At 40.1% G+C, this 14,946-nt stretch overlaps 1 protein-coding gene across 1 annotated transcript; it reads right to left on the reverse strand.

Moving 5' to 3' along the window:
- Positions 1–8,864: 8,864 nt before the first annotated feature.
- LOC129769029 (DNA polymerase interacting tetratricopeptide repeat-containing, protein of 47 kDa) lies at positions 8,865–10,351 on the reverse strand. Its single transcript, XM_055771024.1, has 4 exons — positions 10,116–10,351; positions 9,302–10,059; positions 9,077–9,241; positions 8,865–9,013 (listed from the first exon to the last, which is right to left on the reverse strand). Exons 1-4 carry the CDS (start codon positions 10,257–10,259, stop codon positions 8,899–8,901), a joined length of 1,182 nt encoding a protein of 393 aa, XP_055626999.1. The 5' UTR covers positions 10,260–10,351; the 3' UTR covers positions 8,865–8,898.
- Between the last annotated feature and the right edge of the window lie 4,595 nt (positions 10,352–14,946).

The raw sequence follows: 14,946 nt of genomic DNA on the forward strand, positions 1-14,946 counted from the left end.
ATTTTCCCAGGTTCCTAAATTTAGAAGATTATGTTAGGACAGACATATTCCACTCTGCACAAAGGCAAGCGAGGACAAAAGTACTCGCAGTTTGCATTTATTTGCAGAGCCGATTTCCCCAGAAACCACGGTTTTGAAGTCTGTGTTAGAGAAACACATTTCAATCGGAACAAAAATACCCCCGATTTGTATGAATTCGCAATGCCGATTTCCCCACGCTTCATGGATTTGAAGTCTGTGTTAGGGAAACACATTCCAGTCGGAACAAAAATACCCCCGACTTGCATGAATTTGAAATACCGATTTCTCCAGGCACCTTGGTTTAGAAATCTCTATTAGGGAACACATTTCGGTGGGAACAAAAGCTCCCCCTACTTTCGTGTGTTCTTTTTCTTCTTTTTGGCTTTAAGAGGGTTTAAACTTTTCAGTTCACTCGCCTCTAGGCTCTTTCGTGTGCTTGCAATGCCGATTTCGCTGCTTGGTTTTAAAGTCTGTGTTAGGGAACATTTTTCGATGAGAACAAAAGTCCCCCTACTTTCATGTATTTGCAATGCCGATTTCCCCAAGGCTGCTTGGTTTTGATGGCTGTGTTAGGGAAACCGTAAATCGGGCCAATCAAAACGATGCAGTTAGGGCGTTTAGATAACGCCTAATATTTTACAGTTATTCAATTGTTTATCTAATGAAAAACATTTTGTTAGTTGCGATAGATGCGTAGAAATATTCCCTATCAAGTGATGCAAACATCTCTCCTATCCAGTACGAAATGTTCGAGCTATAAGCATTCGAAATCTTTCATTTTTTCCTGCATGTTCTGTGTTTAGGTTTTCATTTTACCCTCCATATATTCCGGTTAGACGTAGTCCCACGTCAAAACGGTGCACATAGAAAAAACAGGAAGTGGGTTATATCTATGGTATAACCGCAAGGGTGACGTAGGACTATCGTTGATTTAGAGATCATTTGTTTGAAGTTGAATCTAAATCCATCCTGAATGAATGAATAAATAAATATTTGGGTGACTTCAAAAACGAGAGTGTTACTTTGAAGACTCAAGGTTTTATGCATCCAATATTGGATACAAAAAACCTTGTTCTGAAGAATAATCTTCAGAAGCTTTCCTGTTAACTGCACTTGATTGACAAATCACAAAACCAAATGTATGTGGTCGCAGTATTATATGGATAGAAAACATTAAAATAAACTCGCTTGAATGTAATTTTCAATTCCAAGGGGAACTGGCAGATTATTTTTCAGCAACGATCATTTCTTTCCAGGTTTCCTCTCGATAACCAGCTAACGAAAAGAGTTACGCGCGTGTATGTGTGTGTGTGGCGGCTGCTTCTATGTCTTCCCGAGGAACCGTATTTCGATGCTGATACTCTCTTGGTCACCTTCTCTTCTCCTTCTGATCGATCGGCTTTTCTGCGCTCCCTCACAGTTAAAACAAACTGATTACATTTCAGGTCAGGTCAAGCCAGGTAATGAATACCTCGATCCCTCGCCGTTCCGCTCGTTCAGTAACGATGTTGTCTTGTCGATGTCCTCAGGCGTCGTGCACAAATTACGTAACGCAAAAATCCGGATTTTGAACCTCCCCCCCTTTCGTAACGCAATTTCCTATCTCTAATAAACAGAAAGTAACGCAACATCTAACCCCTCCCCCCTTATCGCGTTACGTAATTTGTGCACGACGCCTCACGAAAAATGAATGGGTTTCACCACCAGAATATCATTTCAGTATGCTTTTCGTGCGTGATTGAATCGAGAGAAGGTGTGGTTTACGATGGCAATTTGGAAGGCAAACTAGAGGAGAATGAACTCTCTGAGTATGAAAATTTCGGCGACTGAAGAATAATCGATTGAAAATTATATAATTTTGGCGATACGAAACATTTTCCGTTTTTCATGTTATGCATCCATTATTGGATACGAAAATATCCTACTGATGGGAAAGAATAATCTTCAGAAGCTTTCCAGCTAATTACACTTGATTGAAAAATTACGAAATCAAATGTATTTGGTCGCTGTGTTCGCCATATAATTAGAAAACATTAAAATAAACTCTTTCGCATGGATGTATTCTTCAATTCCCAGGGAACTGGCAGATTATTTTTCAGCAACGATTAGATCTTTCCGGAATTTTCTCGATGCTGTATGGCATCCAAACGAAAATTCTCGTTTCAGTTTGGCCTGCAAAAAACTTTTCTGAACTCTAATCCATTAAATTTGGAGCCCTGAAAAGGGCCGTTGATTATATGCTAAGCTAATATAGCACCCTCTCCTTGGATTCGACGGGCCAGCTGAATGTCCTTGGGCATGATGTGACGCGTTTTACGTGGATAGCACACAAATTTGTATCTTCGAATAAGCTTCCTGCAGCGTCATAACCGCGGAACTTTGGAAGCGCAAGTCGGTTTTGAAGTCCTGAGCAATTTCACGATCCAAAAGCTACAAAGGTAGCTTGCGGATCAGCAATTCGGTCGACTTCCGATAGCGATGAATTTCACGCAAAGTTCCCGGTCGATAGCGATGTGGCTTCTTCACCTATCCTGCGGCTGGTGCGCTTATCCGAGCTGCTTTCGTGTGCCTTACCACTGAAAGACTAACCTGCTATCTGCTTGGTCCCAAACAAACGAGTCGTCACGGTGCGAGTAGAGTAAGAAATGAACGAAAGCAAAGGAAGCGTCATTTTATAACCTGTTTTCGAAGCTATCATTAAGCTATTGAAACAATTTTCCGACTCAATAAATAGCAATCATATAACTCTTGGACATTTTATCTTTTGTATGAAATGATTATCACTGTTCCGTTGATCCGAAGCAGAATGAATCACGCTTAAAGAAGGAATGGATTTTTTTCTTGGAATTTACTCAGCAAAAATAATGCCCTTTCCCAACACTTAAAAACGACAAACGGTAAACAGTTTCATCAAAGTGATTTCTTCGATATGGGGATATATTCACTACATCATGTCATGTATTTCATATTCTTCACTATCAAATCCATATCCATGGCAACTATCGGTATCGAATTATCATCGACACCACGATTTTCGCTAAATGCTCCTTTCAGTACGGCCTGTAAAAAACTTTTCTGAACTCTAATCCATAAAATTTGGAGCCCTGAAAAGGGCTGTTGATTATATGCTAAGCTAATATAGCACGCTCTCCTCGGATACGATGGGCCAGCTGGATCCTTGGGCATGATGTGACGCGTTTTGCATGGATAGCACACAAATTGGTATCTTCGAATAAGCCTCCTGCAGCGTCATAACCGCGGAACTTTGGAAGCGCAAGTCGGTTTTGAAGTCCTGAGCAATTCCACGAACCAAATGCTGCAAAGGTAGCTTGCGGATCAGCAATTCGGTCGACTTCTGATAGCGACGAATTTCATGCGAAGTTCCCGGTCGATAGCGATGTGGCTTCTTCACGCTTCCTGCGGCTGGTGCGCTTATCCGAGCTGCTTTCGTAGTGCCTTACCGCCGAAGGACTAACGAGCTGTCTGCTTAGTCCCGATGAAACAAGTCCTCACGGTGCGAGAGTAGAGTAAGAAATGAACGAAAGCAAGGGAAGTGTCATTTTATAAAACATAAAAGAATCGAATGTAAACCCCACCCTCTTTATTATATAAGCTTACTGTATACTCACGAATATAATAAGGGTGGGATTTAGATTCTATACTTTTATGGTTTATAAAATGACGCTTCCTTTGCTTTCGTTCATTTCTCACACTACTCTCGCACCGTGAGGACTCGAGCTCGTTAGTCTTTCGCAGACAGCTCGTTAGTCATTCGGTGGTAAGGCACACGAAGTCAGCTCGGATAAGCGCACCAGTAGCAGGATAGGTGGAGAAGCCACATCGCTATCGACCGGGAACTTTGCGTTAAATTCGTCGCTATCAGAAGTCGACCGAATTGCTGATCCGCAAGCTACCTTTGCAGCATTTGGATCGTGGAATTGCTCAGGACTTCAAAACCGACTTGCGCTTCCAAAGTTCCGCGGCTATGACGCTGCAGGAGGCTTATTCGAAGATACCAATTTGTGTGCTATCCATGCAAAACGCGTCACATCATGCCCAAGGACATCCAGCTGGCCCATCGTATCCGAGGAGAGCGTGCTATATTAACTTAGCATATAATCAACGGCCCTTTTCAGAGCTCCAAATTTGATGGATTAGAGTACAGAAAAGTTTTTTTACAGGCCGAACTGGAAGGAGCATTTAGCGAAAATCGTGGTTTCGATAATAATTCGTTACCGATAGGTGCCATGGATATGGATTTCTTAATGAAGAATATGAAATACATGACATGATGTAGTGAATATATCCGAAGAAATCACTTTGGTGAAACTGCATTATAAAATTATTTGTGTACGAATGCCGCAATCGATAGTCGACTCTAATTTGCGCTGGGTAATTTCCTCGGAGGACTCGATTCCTCCTTTGAACATTAATAATCTCTTTCTGGCAAAACGATGTGGTATGAATCACATTATTTGAATGATAGAATGAAGAAGTTTTCTGCCAATTTCCTTCAACCTCCAAACGTATCTTTCTCCCGTTTGTCGTTTTCGCGTTCGCTAATTCTCACAACACCCATTTCTCGTTTGAGAAATTGTTGAGTAAACATTGTTTGCCAGTGCGCGTAGAGCGGGAATTCCTAAAGATTCATTGCACCTCTAATAAATTGCCGAAAGACGTGGTCTTACATTGATCGCACTTGATTGAAAAAATCCAAAACAAAATGTATTTGGTCGCAGCGTTATATGAGTAGAAAGCAAATAATCGCTCGAAAATGACTTGATTTTCGCGATGTGAAACATTTTCCGTTTTTCATGTTATGCATCCAATATTGGATACGAAAATTTCCACTGATGGGGAAAAAAAATATTCAGAAGCTTTCCTGTTAATTGCGATTGATTGAAAAATAACAAAACCAAATGTATTTGGTTGCAGTGTTATATGGATAGAAAACATTAAAATAAACTCTTTCGCGTGAATGTATTTTTCAATTCCCAGGGGAACTGGCAGATTATTTTTCAGCAACGATGATAGCAACGAGAATTCCGCGCGTGTATGTGTGTGTGTTTGTGGCGGCTGCTCCGATGTTTCAAGCGGAACCGTGGCATCACTCCTCCTGATGGATTCCCTTTTGGCCTTAGGTGCACAAACAGGCTCTTGGTGACACCGTTCATCAGCGTTTTCATGATAAACGAAATTAGCTCCACAACAACAGCGACAACATGCTCCAATCGCTGTTCAATCATAACTGAGTGGGTTTACGAGCGGCGCTCGCTTATATACCGATTGGTGATTTCAATAGCCTGTTTTGAAAGCAATTTTAAGACTATTGAAACAAGTTTTTGGATGAAAAAGTAACAAGTATATGACGCGTAGACATTTTATCTTTCAAATGAAGTGTTTATCATACCATTTCGTTCAGTTGTTTAAGAGCTATTAACGCTCAAAATCTCGGTCTCCAGCGTAACGCTTTCATTCTCGAAACTTTGGTTTTACACCCCGGTATAGAAATGAAAGACGTAGTCCTACGTCAAAAAAATATGCCTTAGTATTTTGCTTTCGTTTTTTTTCCTAAAAATCGGCATGATTATTCCAAACAAGGCAAGGCAAGGAAAGATTTTACAACTGGTAAACTGGTTTTAATGGGATAATGAATTTGCGGATCAGCTAAGTGAACGGCATCAGTTATTAGGCACTGACTTACATCCATTAGTTTGATCGACAATTTTGGAGTCGAACTCGCCAAAACTACATAGCACAACACAACATGTTTATATCCTTATACATGTTATGATTTTCAATCACTGTATTCCAACTACGAAGCACTTGATTTCATTGTCTTATTCTCTTGAAAACTCACAGTTCAGCCAACTTGCGTTGGTTTATGATAGAAAATGTCCGAGATTAGATTCACATGTGATGTTTTGCTATAACGTAAATATTATGTTTTATAACGTGATCACATGGTAAATGAAATTTGGAAGAAAACAAACAGCAATACAAATAGTTTCACGAGTTGTTGTCCCCCAAAGCTGTCAAAAAATTGAGAAGAAATCGGTTCTATTAATTAAGTTCACATGTTTATAATGTACAAACATTGAATAGAGAATAGAAACAAACATAAACTTCAATTTAGGCGTAATTCAGCTATTTTTGCGATTATTTTTTCCAAGAAATGGAGAAATGTCCACGTGGACAACAGGGGGAGGGGTATAGAAAATGTCCATGTTTGTCCACGGTGGGGGAGGGGGGTGTCTGAAATCGTAGTTTCTCTGTCCACGTGGTATGTGGACAGCCCCTAAGCAACAATAATAAACAGGCAAAAATAAAACACCCAAATGTACACAGGTAAAGAAAACATACGGTCATGTGAACCTAGCTCGTAAGTTAGTTGGTAAGAGAAATACATTCTTGTGTCAGACATCAACTAGTGCATGTCTTTTCAAATCCGAAATCCGAAAACGTTACATGCCTAACGAGCAGGCATGTATCAATCTTCATCCCCAAAGTCGGTCAGAACAGCTGATCTTTGGAAGGATACCGGCCAATATTTTTGATCTCCTGTACGCCCAAGATCCTAGAGAGGATGGCTAATCGACGACTCGTCACCTACTTGACCGAAAACAGGAAGTAAAGCGGTAAATGAGCTGTCCAACGAGGTTTTCGACTTTCGGGGCAAAAGAGTAGTCACATGGTGGTATGCAATCACAAACACCAAGGGCCTGATCACGAACGTCACTTCACGGTGAGAACGAAATGAAGGGCTTGATCACGAATGTCACTTCACGGTGAAAACGAAATGATTTGTATGGAAGGTTATATGCACTTCATTTCGTTTTCACCGTGAAGTGACGTTCGTGATCAGGCACGAATTGTATGCAATTTGTATGCATTTCATTCCGTTTTTACCGTGAAGTGACGTTCGTAATCAGGCCCCAAGGTTGCAATTCGGGAGTCGAAATTTACAACGACCGCATTCCCCGCAGTAGAACGTAGAGAATCCTGGGAGTGGTGGTCGCGACTGCAATCTGGACTACCAGCATCATTTTGACGAGGTGAAGAAGAGCTGTGCCACCCGGTTATACCTCTTGAGAACCATTTCCAAACCTCAGCGGAGTAATAACCGAACGATCTGTTTACGGTTGGTCAAAGCCATCATCAAGAGCCGCCTAACCTACGGGCTCGAATTAACATGCCTGGCTAGAGATAGATTCCTAAAAACTCTATCACCGATTTACAACAACCTTTTATTCTTAAATGGCACTAACGTTCCTAGAGGAACTTTGCCGTTTCAACGTAGTATTACTTGCGTCATTTTTTATTAGTAGTTAGTTGAGATTTCTATGCTAAATAACACGCCTTTAATGCATTCTGAGTGGCAAGCTCTAGAATCCGCGTGACCACAGGGCAAGTCGGAGGAAATTTTTCGTCAGACCCGACCAGAAAGGGAATCGAACCCGAACCGCTGGCATGTTAGGTGTGACGCTAACCACTTGGCCACGGGAGCACGACAATTCGCTATCTCTGGCCTGCTACCATCAACACCAGCAGCCTCGGTATGCGCTGAAATAGGAGAACCTCCGTTTGACATTTTCGTGGACTCAGAAATAGTCTCCAGAACTGCGAGCTTCCTCGCTGAAACCAGCGGAGGTAAAAATCAGGACCCGTAATTTTCGAAGGGGAAAAATGAAGACCGGCTCTACTCTCAGTAGGTTCGCTTCGACTAGAATTGCTTCGGCAGTCGCCCACAACAAAAAGTGACTTGACTAGAAAATTAATTGACTAGTGTTGAGTTGAGTGTTTAGTCTTATTTCTACGTCCATATAAAGAGAAACGAAAGCATGATTTCTGATGCAAAAAAGAAGTTACCACATCAATCAACTTAGACATTTATCAAGTATGCTATAAAGGTCCTCGCGTTAGTATTAGTAAATAGCGCGCACACACACTGCATGCTATTTTATACGTGTAAGTAATTTGTGTATGATACAAAAAAATCTAGCTCACCTGTAGCGTATTTCAAAAAAGAAAGAGGAAGAGAGGGCGATTTCACAGATGACACACTCAAACCTTCCAACAGCTTTGGTTTGGAACACATGACAACTTCCAGAAACAACTTCCGAGCTGGATGAGCTCTGTGGGTCTGAAGCAAACCTTTGTCGAACTTGTCTCAAGAAGCTTATAAAATTTTGGCAAGCGGCTGATCGTTATGCCGGAATCGATCACCTTGGACAACTTTATACGCGTAAAGTCGCTAGGCGCGCTAGGCGACATCAGACGAATGGATCGTCAACACCATCAAAACTTTTTTGGGGGGAAAATGATCCGTTGAAGTGACGCGCTGTTCCTCCGGAGAATCAAAGAATCCATAACCAGATTCGAAGACGACAAAGCGATGAGAGAGCGACGAACCCTATTCAGGCTAACAACCGGTCACTGCAACATGTCTCAATTTCAACAGGGGACCCTTTCATCCCCTTTGTAACTTGTGCGAGGTTCGCAATTCAGTCGAACACATCGTCTGCATTTGCTCGAAGTACGATAACCTCCGGTACATATACGGGATCGGCGGGAGCATTCGTGTTGTACTTGGCGATGACCCTTCACGAACTCCTGCGCTGCTCCTTTTTTTAAAAGATGTCGATTTGTATTTCAAAATCTAAACAAAAAACTTGTGATCAAACCAAAAATCCTTGTTCTTTCCCCTTTGCGATAAGAGGAATAGGAACAGTCAGCATCTTCGAACGGCGCGGATTACCATGGTCTGGGGCCATGGTAAGTGGACATCCTCGTCGAACGATTTGAAAAAAATGAAAAAAAGGATTGTGATAAATAAGCTTCATCCTCGTAAATTGCGTATATTTTGATTGAATTGGTTTAGAGACCTTCAGCTAATCTAAGCGGAATCCGTTTCTGGTTCAAAAACTCAGTCTCATGTATCGATCCTTTTGGTAGAATGAAAAATGTTAGGGTTCCATCGTATACGAAAAATCTAAAAAAAAAATTAAAATGTGATGAGAAAGACATCAAATTTTTATATTGATAAAAACCGTACGTTTTTTCCTTCAGAATCTCTTTGATGGTTTTCCGAACGTCGATTTTTCGCACCGATCCGGCGATACGATTCTCGTAGTAAACGTTCAATTTATGAGGAACGTAAGTGCTGTCTTCATCGAGTTCCAAGGGTTGTTCAAACAAGTTTAATAGTACTTCTTCCATGCTGAAATAATACTATTATTAGAAAGATGAAACTTGAAAGTCACGTTGCAGGCAATCTCACGTGCACTCCTCGGATAGTTGTTGCTGGAAATCTGTACTCAAAAATTGTGGATAACAGAATACGGTAGGCCAGTGGAGCACTCCATTGCTATCTGCTTTGACCATAAAATTCTCCAATGGTAGCAACTTCGGTTTTAATCTTTCCTCGTTCGTCAATGCGTCTTTTTCTTCGAATTTGACTCCACGTTGTCTCAGTTGTTCCCTTGTTTTCTCAAGCTCGTCAATCTTTTTCCGATGTATCTGCGAAGCTTTCCTTGCGTCACGTTCCGTTTTAGCCTTTTTTGAGAGCACGATTTTTCTTAGTTCTAGTGCCTGGGTGTTCATCGGCTCGTTTTTCAATATTTCATCGCAGGTTTCCACACAAAGCTCCAATTTGTCCAACAAACTAGCGCATTGTGCCACCCTCCAACGGGCTTTGGAGTAGTTTGGTTTTAGTTTAATGGCTTTTTGAGCATCCAGCATTGCTGATCGGTAATTCTTAATGAAGAAATTTGCAGCACTTCGATTATTGTACAAAACGGCCCTATACTCTGCATCGGAAACCTTGAAATTCAAAGCCTCTGTGTAGCTTAGCACCGCCATTCGGAACTGTTTGTGTTGCATATAGAATTTACCATCATCCTTGTAAGCTTCGGCTAGTTCTTGAGCTGTATTTTCTTCGGGATCATATTTCAACTGTTGTAATCCCTCCATCAGTGGACTCAATTCTTCGCCGGGTTCAGGTGCTTTGCGCGAGAAAAACGGATGTTTTGCCATTTCCTAGAATTTGATAATATTCGAATAAAACTCTTTGGAAGTGAATTTTTCATATGAACCTCTTCCCATCTGTCTTCCGGCCATCCTTCCGTGTAACGTTTTTTTTCCAATGAGCCGATGAATTGATCAAGATCTTTATCTAACTTAGCAGCCAGTTCTAACCGTTCCTGGTCGGACATTGCGTGCTTTCTTGAAGAACTCATCTTTGATTAATATCAATTTAAACTGGTTTCACTCTGAGACGTTTTACAGGTCAATCACACGTTCGCAGCAAGATATTTTGTTTGGAACTGGATCAAAACAAAACAGCATGGAAATTGAATGACAGTTGTAATGACAGTACAGTAGAGGCTTCAACATTTCATGTTTATTCGAGGGGTTTTTAGATGTACTTTTAGTGTGGTACTAAAGAGTACAGTAATTTACATTTATTGCGAAAATTTTACTAAATGGACAGACCTGTAATGCGACACGTTCAACCCCTTCCCGTATTATTTAACTCTTTGTAGTCGTTTGTCTGCTCTCAGCCATCATACCTTTTTTACCGTTCTGGTCGTTTGTCTGTTGTCAGCCACCACAGCAATAAGCAATGCTAATCTTATATTTTACTCAACCAAGTATCAGTTTATGCTTTTTCTAAACGAAGTTTGATGTCTAGTGAATCTGTTCACGAATCAATACGGTGCTCCTATGAGTAATAGGTAACGGTACTCAGTATCAAACAAAGTAGTCACCCACACAAGACAACGCACTGTGCGTCGAATGCACAGGAATGTGGGATAAAAATCATAACAGCAGAATTTAGCCATTGTAGCATTTTGGTGTGATGGAGAGGATTGTTCATGAGTATCAAAACTACTGTTTGCATAAATGTCTCATGTTATTTGAATAATCGTATAAGTATCTCAAGCGATAAAATTTCTGTTCATCTAAAGTGAAAAGTTCTGATCATTTCGGATACGCAGAAATCAAATGATGTATTGATTATACTTTATATTATTTACTTTTGGAGACTGTTTCGTAAGATTTCACATGAAAACGAGTTATAAATATAATTTTTGTATAAAAACATCACATTTAACATTTTCCCGCACGATTTAGAGTCTCACTCGTTGTGTACTTGCATAACACAAGGCGCTAGAACGTTCAGCAGAGTAGTGAAATCACTTGATGTGAGACGTATTAAATAATACGGGAAGGGGTTCACAAAAAAATTAAAAATTTTAATTTTTCATAAACTTGCATGTATCACTGTTTTTTAAAGAAAAAATAATTCCGACCAGTACGATACCCATGCCCAAATTTAATACGACCACAAAGGGTTAATACGTCACACATCAAGTGATTTCACTAGCCTGCTGAGCGTTCTAGCGCCCTATGTTATGCAAGTACCCACGAGTGAGACTCGGTGTTGTACGGGAAAAGGTTAATTGAACATTTTTACCTCTAATTGGACATTTCGGGGCCAAAATATGGCCCCAAATTGAAAGTCACCACCAGACGCCGACACTGTATCACTCTCATCGCCATTGTCCAATTAAAGGTCAAAATTACCTCCAATGTGACACTGAGTGGTGCCTCGGCATGTCGCATTAAATGTAATGTATATATCTAAGTGAAGTTGTGGACGGAGTATATTAGATTGGGAAACAAAATATGGTGTTGTAATTCTTTGCATTCAATATGAAGTGTATATGGAAGAATCAAACCAATTAATTGCAAACCATTTTCCAACTTCTACCAAAAAAAATGTCGATATACACTAACCAGTACTGGCAATTAGTCAATGCGATCCGACTTAGACGTTCTGGACAGAAGACAGAAACATGTGATGAGTATACAGTCCTTTTTAGACACGCAAGTATCTCACTCGCATCCTCTACTATCTTTATCACCTATGCAGCGTGGTGCATAAGTCACATAACGCTCTCTGAAGGAAAAAAAATAACTATCGCGCTGCAACTATCGAGCGTGTTAGTTCCTAAGCGGTTCAGTTATTCGACTGCAGTCGTAGAGGCAGCGGCACAGTGAGGGTTTACAGCGCCCCGCAAATGATGAAAATGGCGCCCCAAAAAATACCACTTTTTTGACTAGTTTTGAGATTGTGTTTATACAAAATAAATATGAGGAAAACTACTCACTTATACCAATGTTCACTTTGAGCAGTTTATTCGTATTTTGAAGGCTAGAAATATCATTACCTGCTTCGCTTATTCTCTAGCCAAATCTTTGCCTTGCGTGCTTTAGCTGAAGCAAAATGGTCCAAAATTGCATCAAAATCAAAGTTTTAGCTATTCTTTCTCCTTCGAATGAATTGCCAAGCCATTGAGTCGGTCTTAGCTTATTCCAGAACGCAGATAATTTTCAATCAATTTAAGCTTGCTGTAACTGCGTTCGCACAATGTCACTGTAACTGGAAGCGTTAGTAAAATTCGTATCTATATCTGAATATAATGTTCAAGATGCCTAGAGGCATCGAAGAGTTCAGGTTAGGGAATTGGTCCTTCATCTCCGTCTTAATCATTTTCACCTCTGATACAAGTTTCTCTGTTTCAACATCTGATCCATGATCCTGATCCAATTCTCGCGTAACTTTTGAAAAGGTCCAATGTAACATTTTCGCCAACTCGAGAAAAACGTAGTTGAAGACCCGAACATTATTTTGCGAATTGTCTTAAAAGCTATCAATCTTTATTACTGTTTTCACCACTAGCTGTCAAGAATAACTTCGTAAAACCAATCGTAACTATTGTTCCGTGATTTGAGATTAAGGTTGAAGCCTCTGAGCGAAAAATGTTACATTGGACGTTTTGACTGCCCGCGTTTGCACATTGGACATATTACGTTGCACTATAAAAATTTGAAACTAACTAATAAACAACAATCCAAATATCAGCATTTCGTTCTAAAAACTGATTATTATTGTTATTACTCGTTGAATTGCACTGAAATCGATAACAACACCTGTAAGAAACAAATTCCAAAACGACCGAAGTACGACTGCGAGTTGTTTTGACTGCTTTGTTACTTCGGACGTTTCGGCCGTCAGAGGAAAGTGGCGTCCGAAGTAACAGCCGGGTGCTTAAAATACGAATCTGTACATTGGATATTTTTTGTATCGGCGACAAAAAGATGAAGAAGATAGATACGTGAACGATTGTTTTTGTGATACATTCTGTTCGGTTGAACACTTGCACGGATGGACGACAGGAAATCCTCAGACTTTCCTTCTGAGGTACGGCACCAAGCTTCGGTTCAAGCTTCCTTTTTCCAAATAGTAACCTCAGCTGAGGCACTCTGCAGGGCACTGGCGCAATTCACGTGGCGCAATGGACTGTATAGTAGAGATGGGCAAACCGTTCATGAACGGTACGAACGAACTAGTTCGCCGAAAAGAGTGAACGAACGGTCGTTCTTTTTCAAAGAACGGTAATTCTTCCCACGAACTGATTGCGAGCGAACGGTTTGTGAACGAACTGATTCCGAAAGAACGGTTTGCGAGTGAACTGTTTGAGAGTGAACTGATGGAGAGTGAACTGCTTGTGAACGAACTGATTCAGAACGAACTGTTTGCGAGTGAACTGTATGGGAAAGAACTGATTGAGAACGAAGTGTTTGCGGGCGAACTAGTACAGCTGAACTGATTTGCGCTGGACGGAATGGACAAATATAACGAGAACGTTTGTAAGGAAAATAAAACGATATTGTCATGATGAGCAAAATGCATCTAACGTAGGGTTTGTTTTGTTAATGTATACTCAATTTTGTGTTAAAATTAAATTAGATTTTCGTAGTTTTAAAAGCAAAACTATATATTTCCAATTACATGTATTCTTTCAATTCCGCGTAACATTCATATATTTCCTGATTATCAGAAAAAAAAATCTGGGGGAAGCTGGGGCGATTCATGAATTAGGTAAACATAAAATCTTATAGTGAGGGCAAAGTTTTTTCGTTGCTTTCAATTCATTGTTTGGCCTATTGCGTATACGTGTTATCGTGATTGTTTGTATGATTTATTGTTAGTGAAAATCGCTGCTGATTTTCCCCTGAATGAACATTATGAAATATGATCTTACATGGAACCTGTGTTTTTTTTTTATTTAAATCGTTTATTTTTACAGGCTCAGTTACATAGGTTTAAAGGAGCCGAACTCCTTACTGTATTGTTACTAGTATATATACATTTTTCCTTAATTCTAATGTTAATAATATAGGAAACCGTTTACTCGCGGTCTACTCGAGTTTAGAAGGGTGACATATTTTCTTCAGGGAAAGGAGGGGATATGAGGATATGTTGACAATTATCAAACCTGTGTGTTGTCCAAAAAGAGAATATGAAAAATTGCACATATTTTGTGCACATCAAATTATTACATAAACTTTTGTCGACCGACAAACATATTTTCACATACAGTTTGCGACTTTTAAAGAAGAAGCAGCTTATCTTTCCCCACTAAATTTCAAAAATATAAATCCCATACGTACACTATCCAATCCAACGATATCAATTAATAGCTGTCTATTGATGTTGGGTTCCAGCTAACATTCTATGTTGTTCTTAACACCGCTGAACGAAAGAGCGAAAGAACGGTTCAAAAGAACTGATTCACTTAAATGAACGGTTAATGAGTGAACCGTTCATCAAAGTGAACTGTTTTGCCCATCTCTACTGTATAGGATCGGCTTCTGTAAACTCTTTCAAGGGTGTCTTAAGAAAGACAGATTTGCCTCGATCCACACGCGAATAAGAAAACCTTTTCACTTAATATTTATTTTTATATCCTCTGTGATGTTAACACTAGTAATATTCGTAATACAATAAAAACTTCGCTCTGGACTGCTTCCTTTTATATCCGCGCGGTTGCGTCAGCTCGTTGCGTTGTAATG

The sequence above is a fragment of the Toxorhynchites rutilus genome, chromosome 2 (assembly GCF_029784135.1).
Source record: "Toxorhynchites rutilus septentrionalis strain SRP chromosome 2, ASM2978413v1, whole genome shotgun sequence".
NCBI lineage: Eukaryota > Metazoa > Arthropoda > Insecta > Diptera > Culicidae > Toxorhynchites > Toxorhynchites rutilus.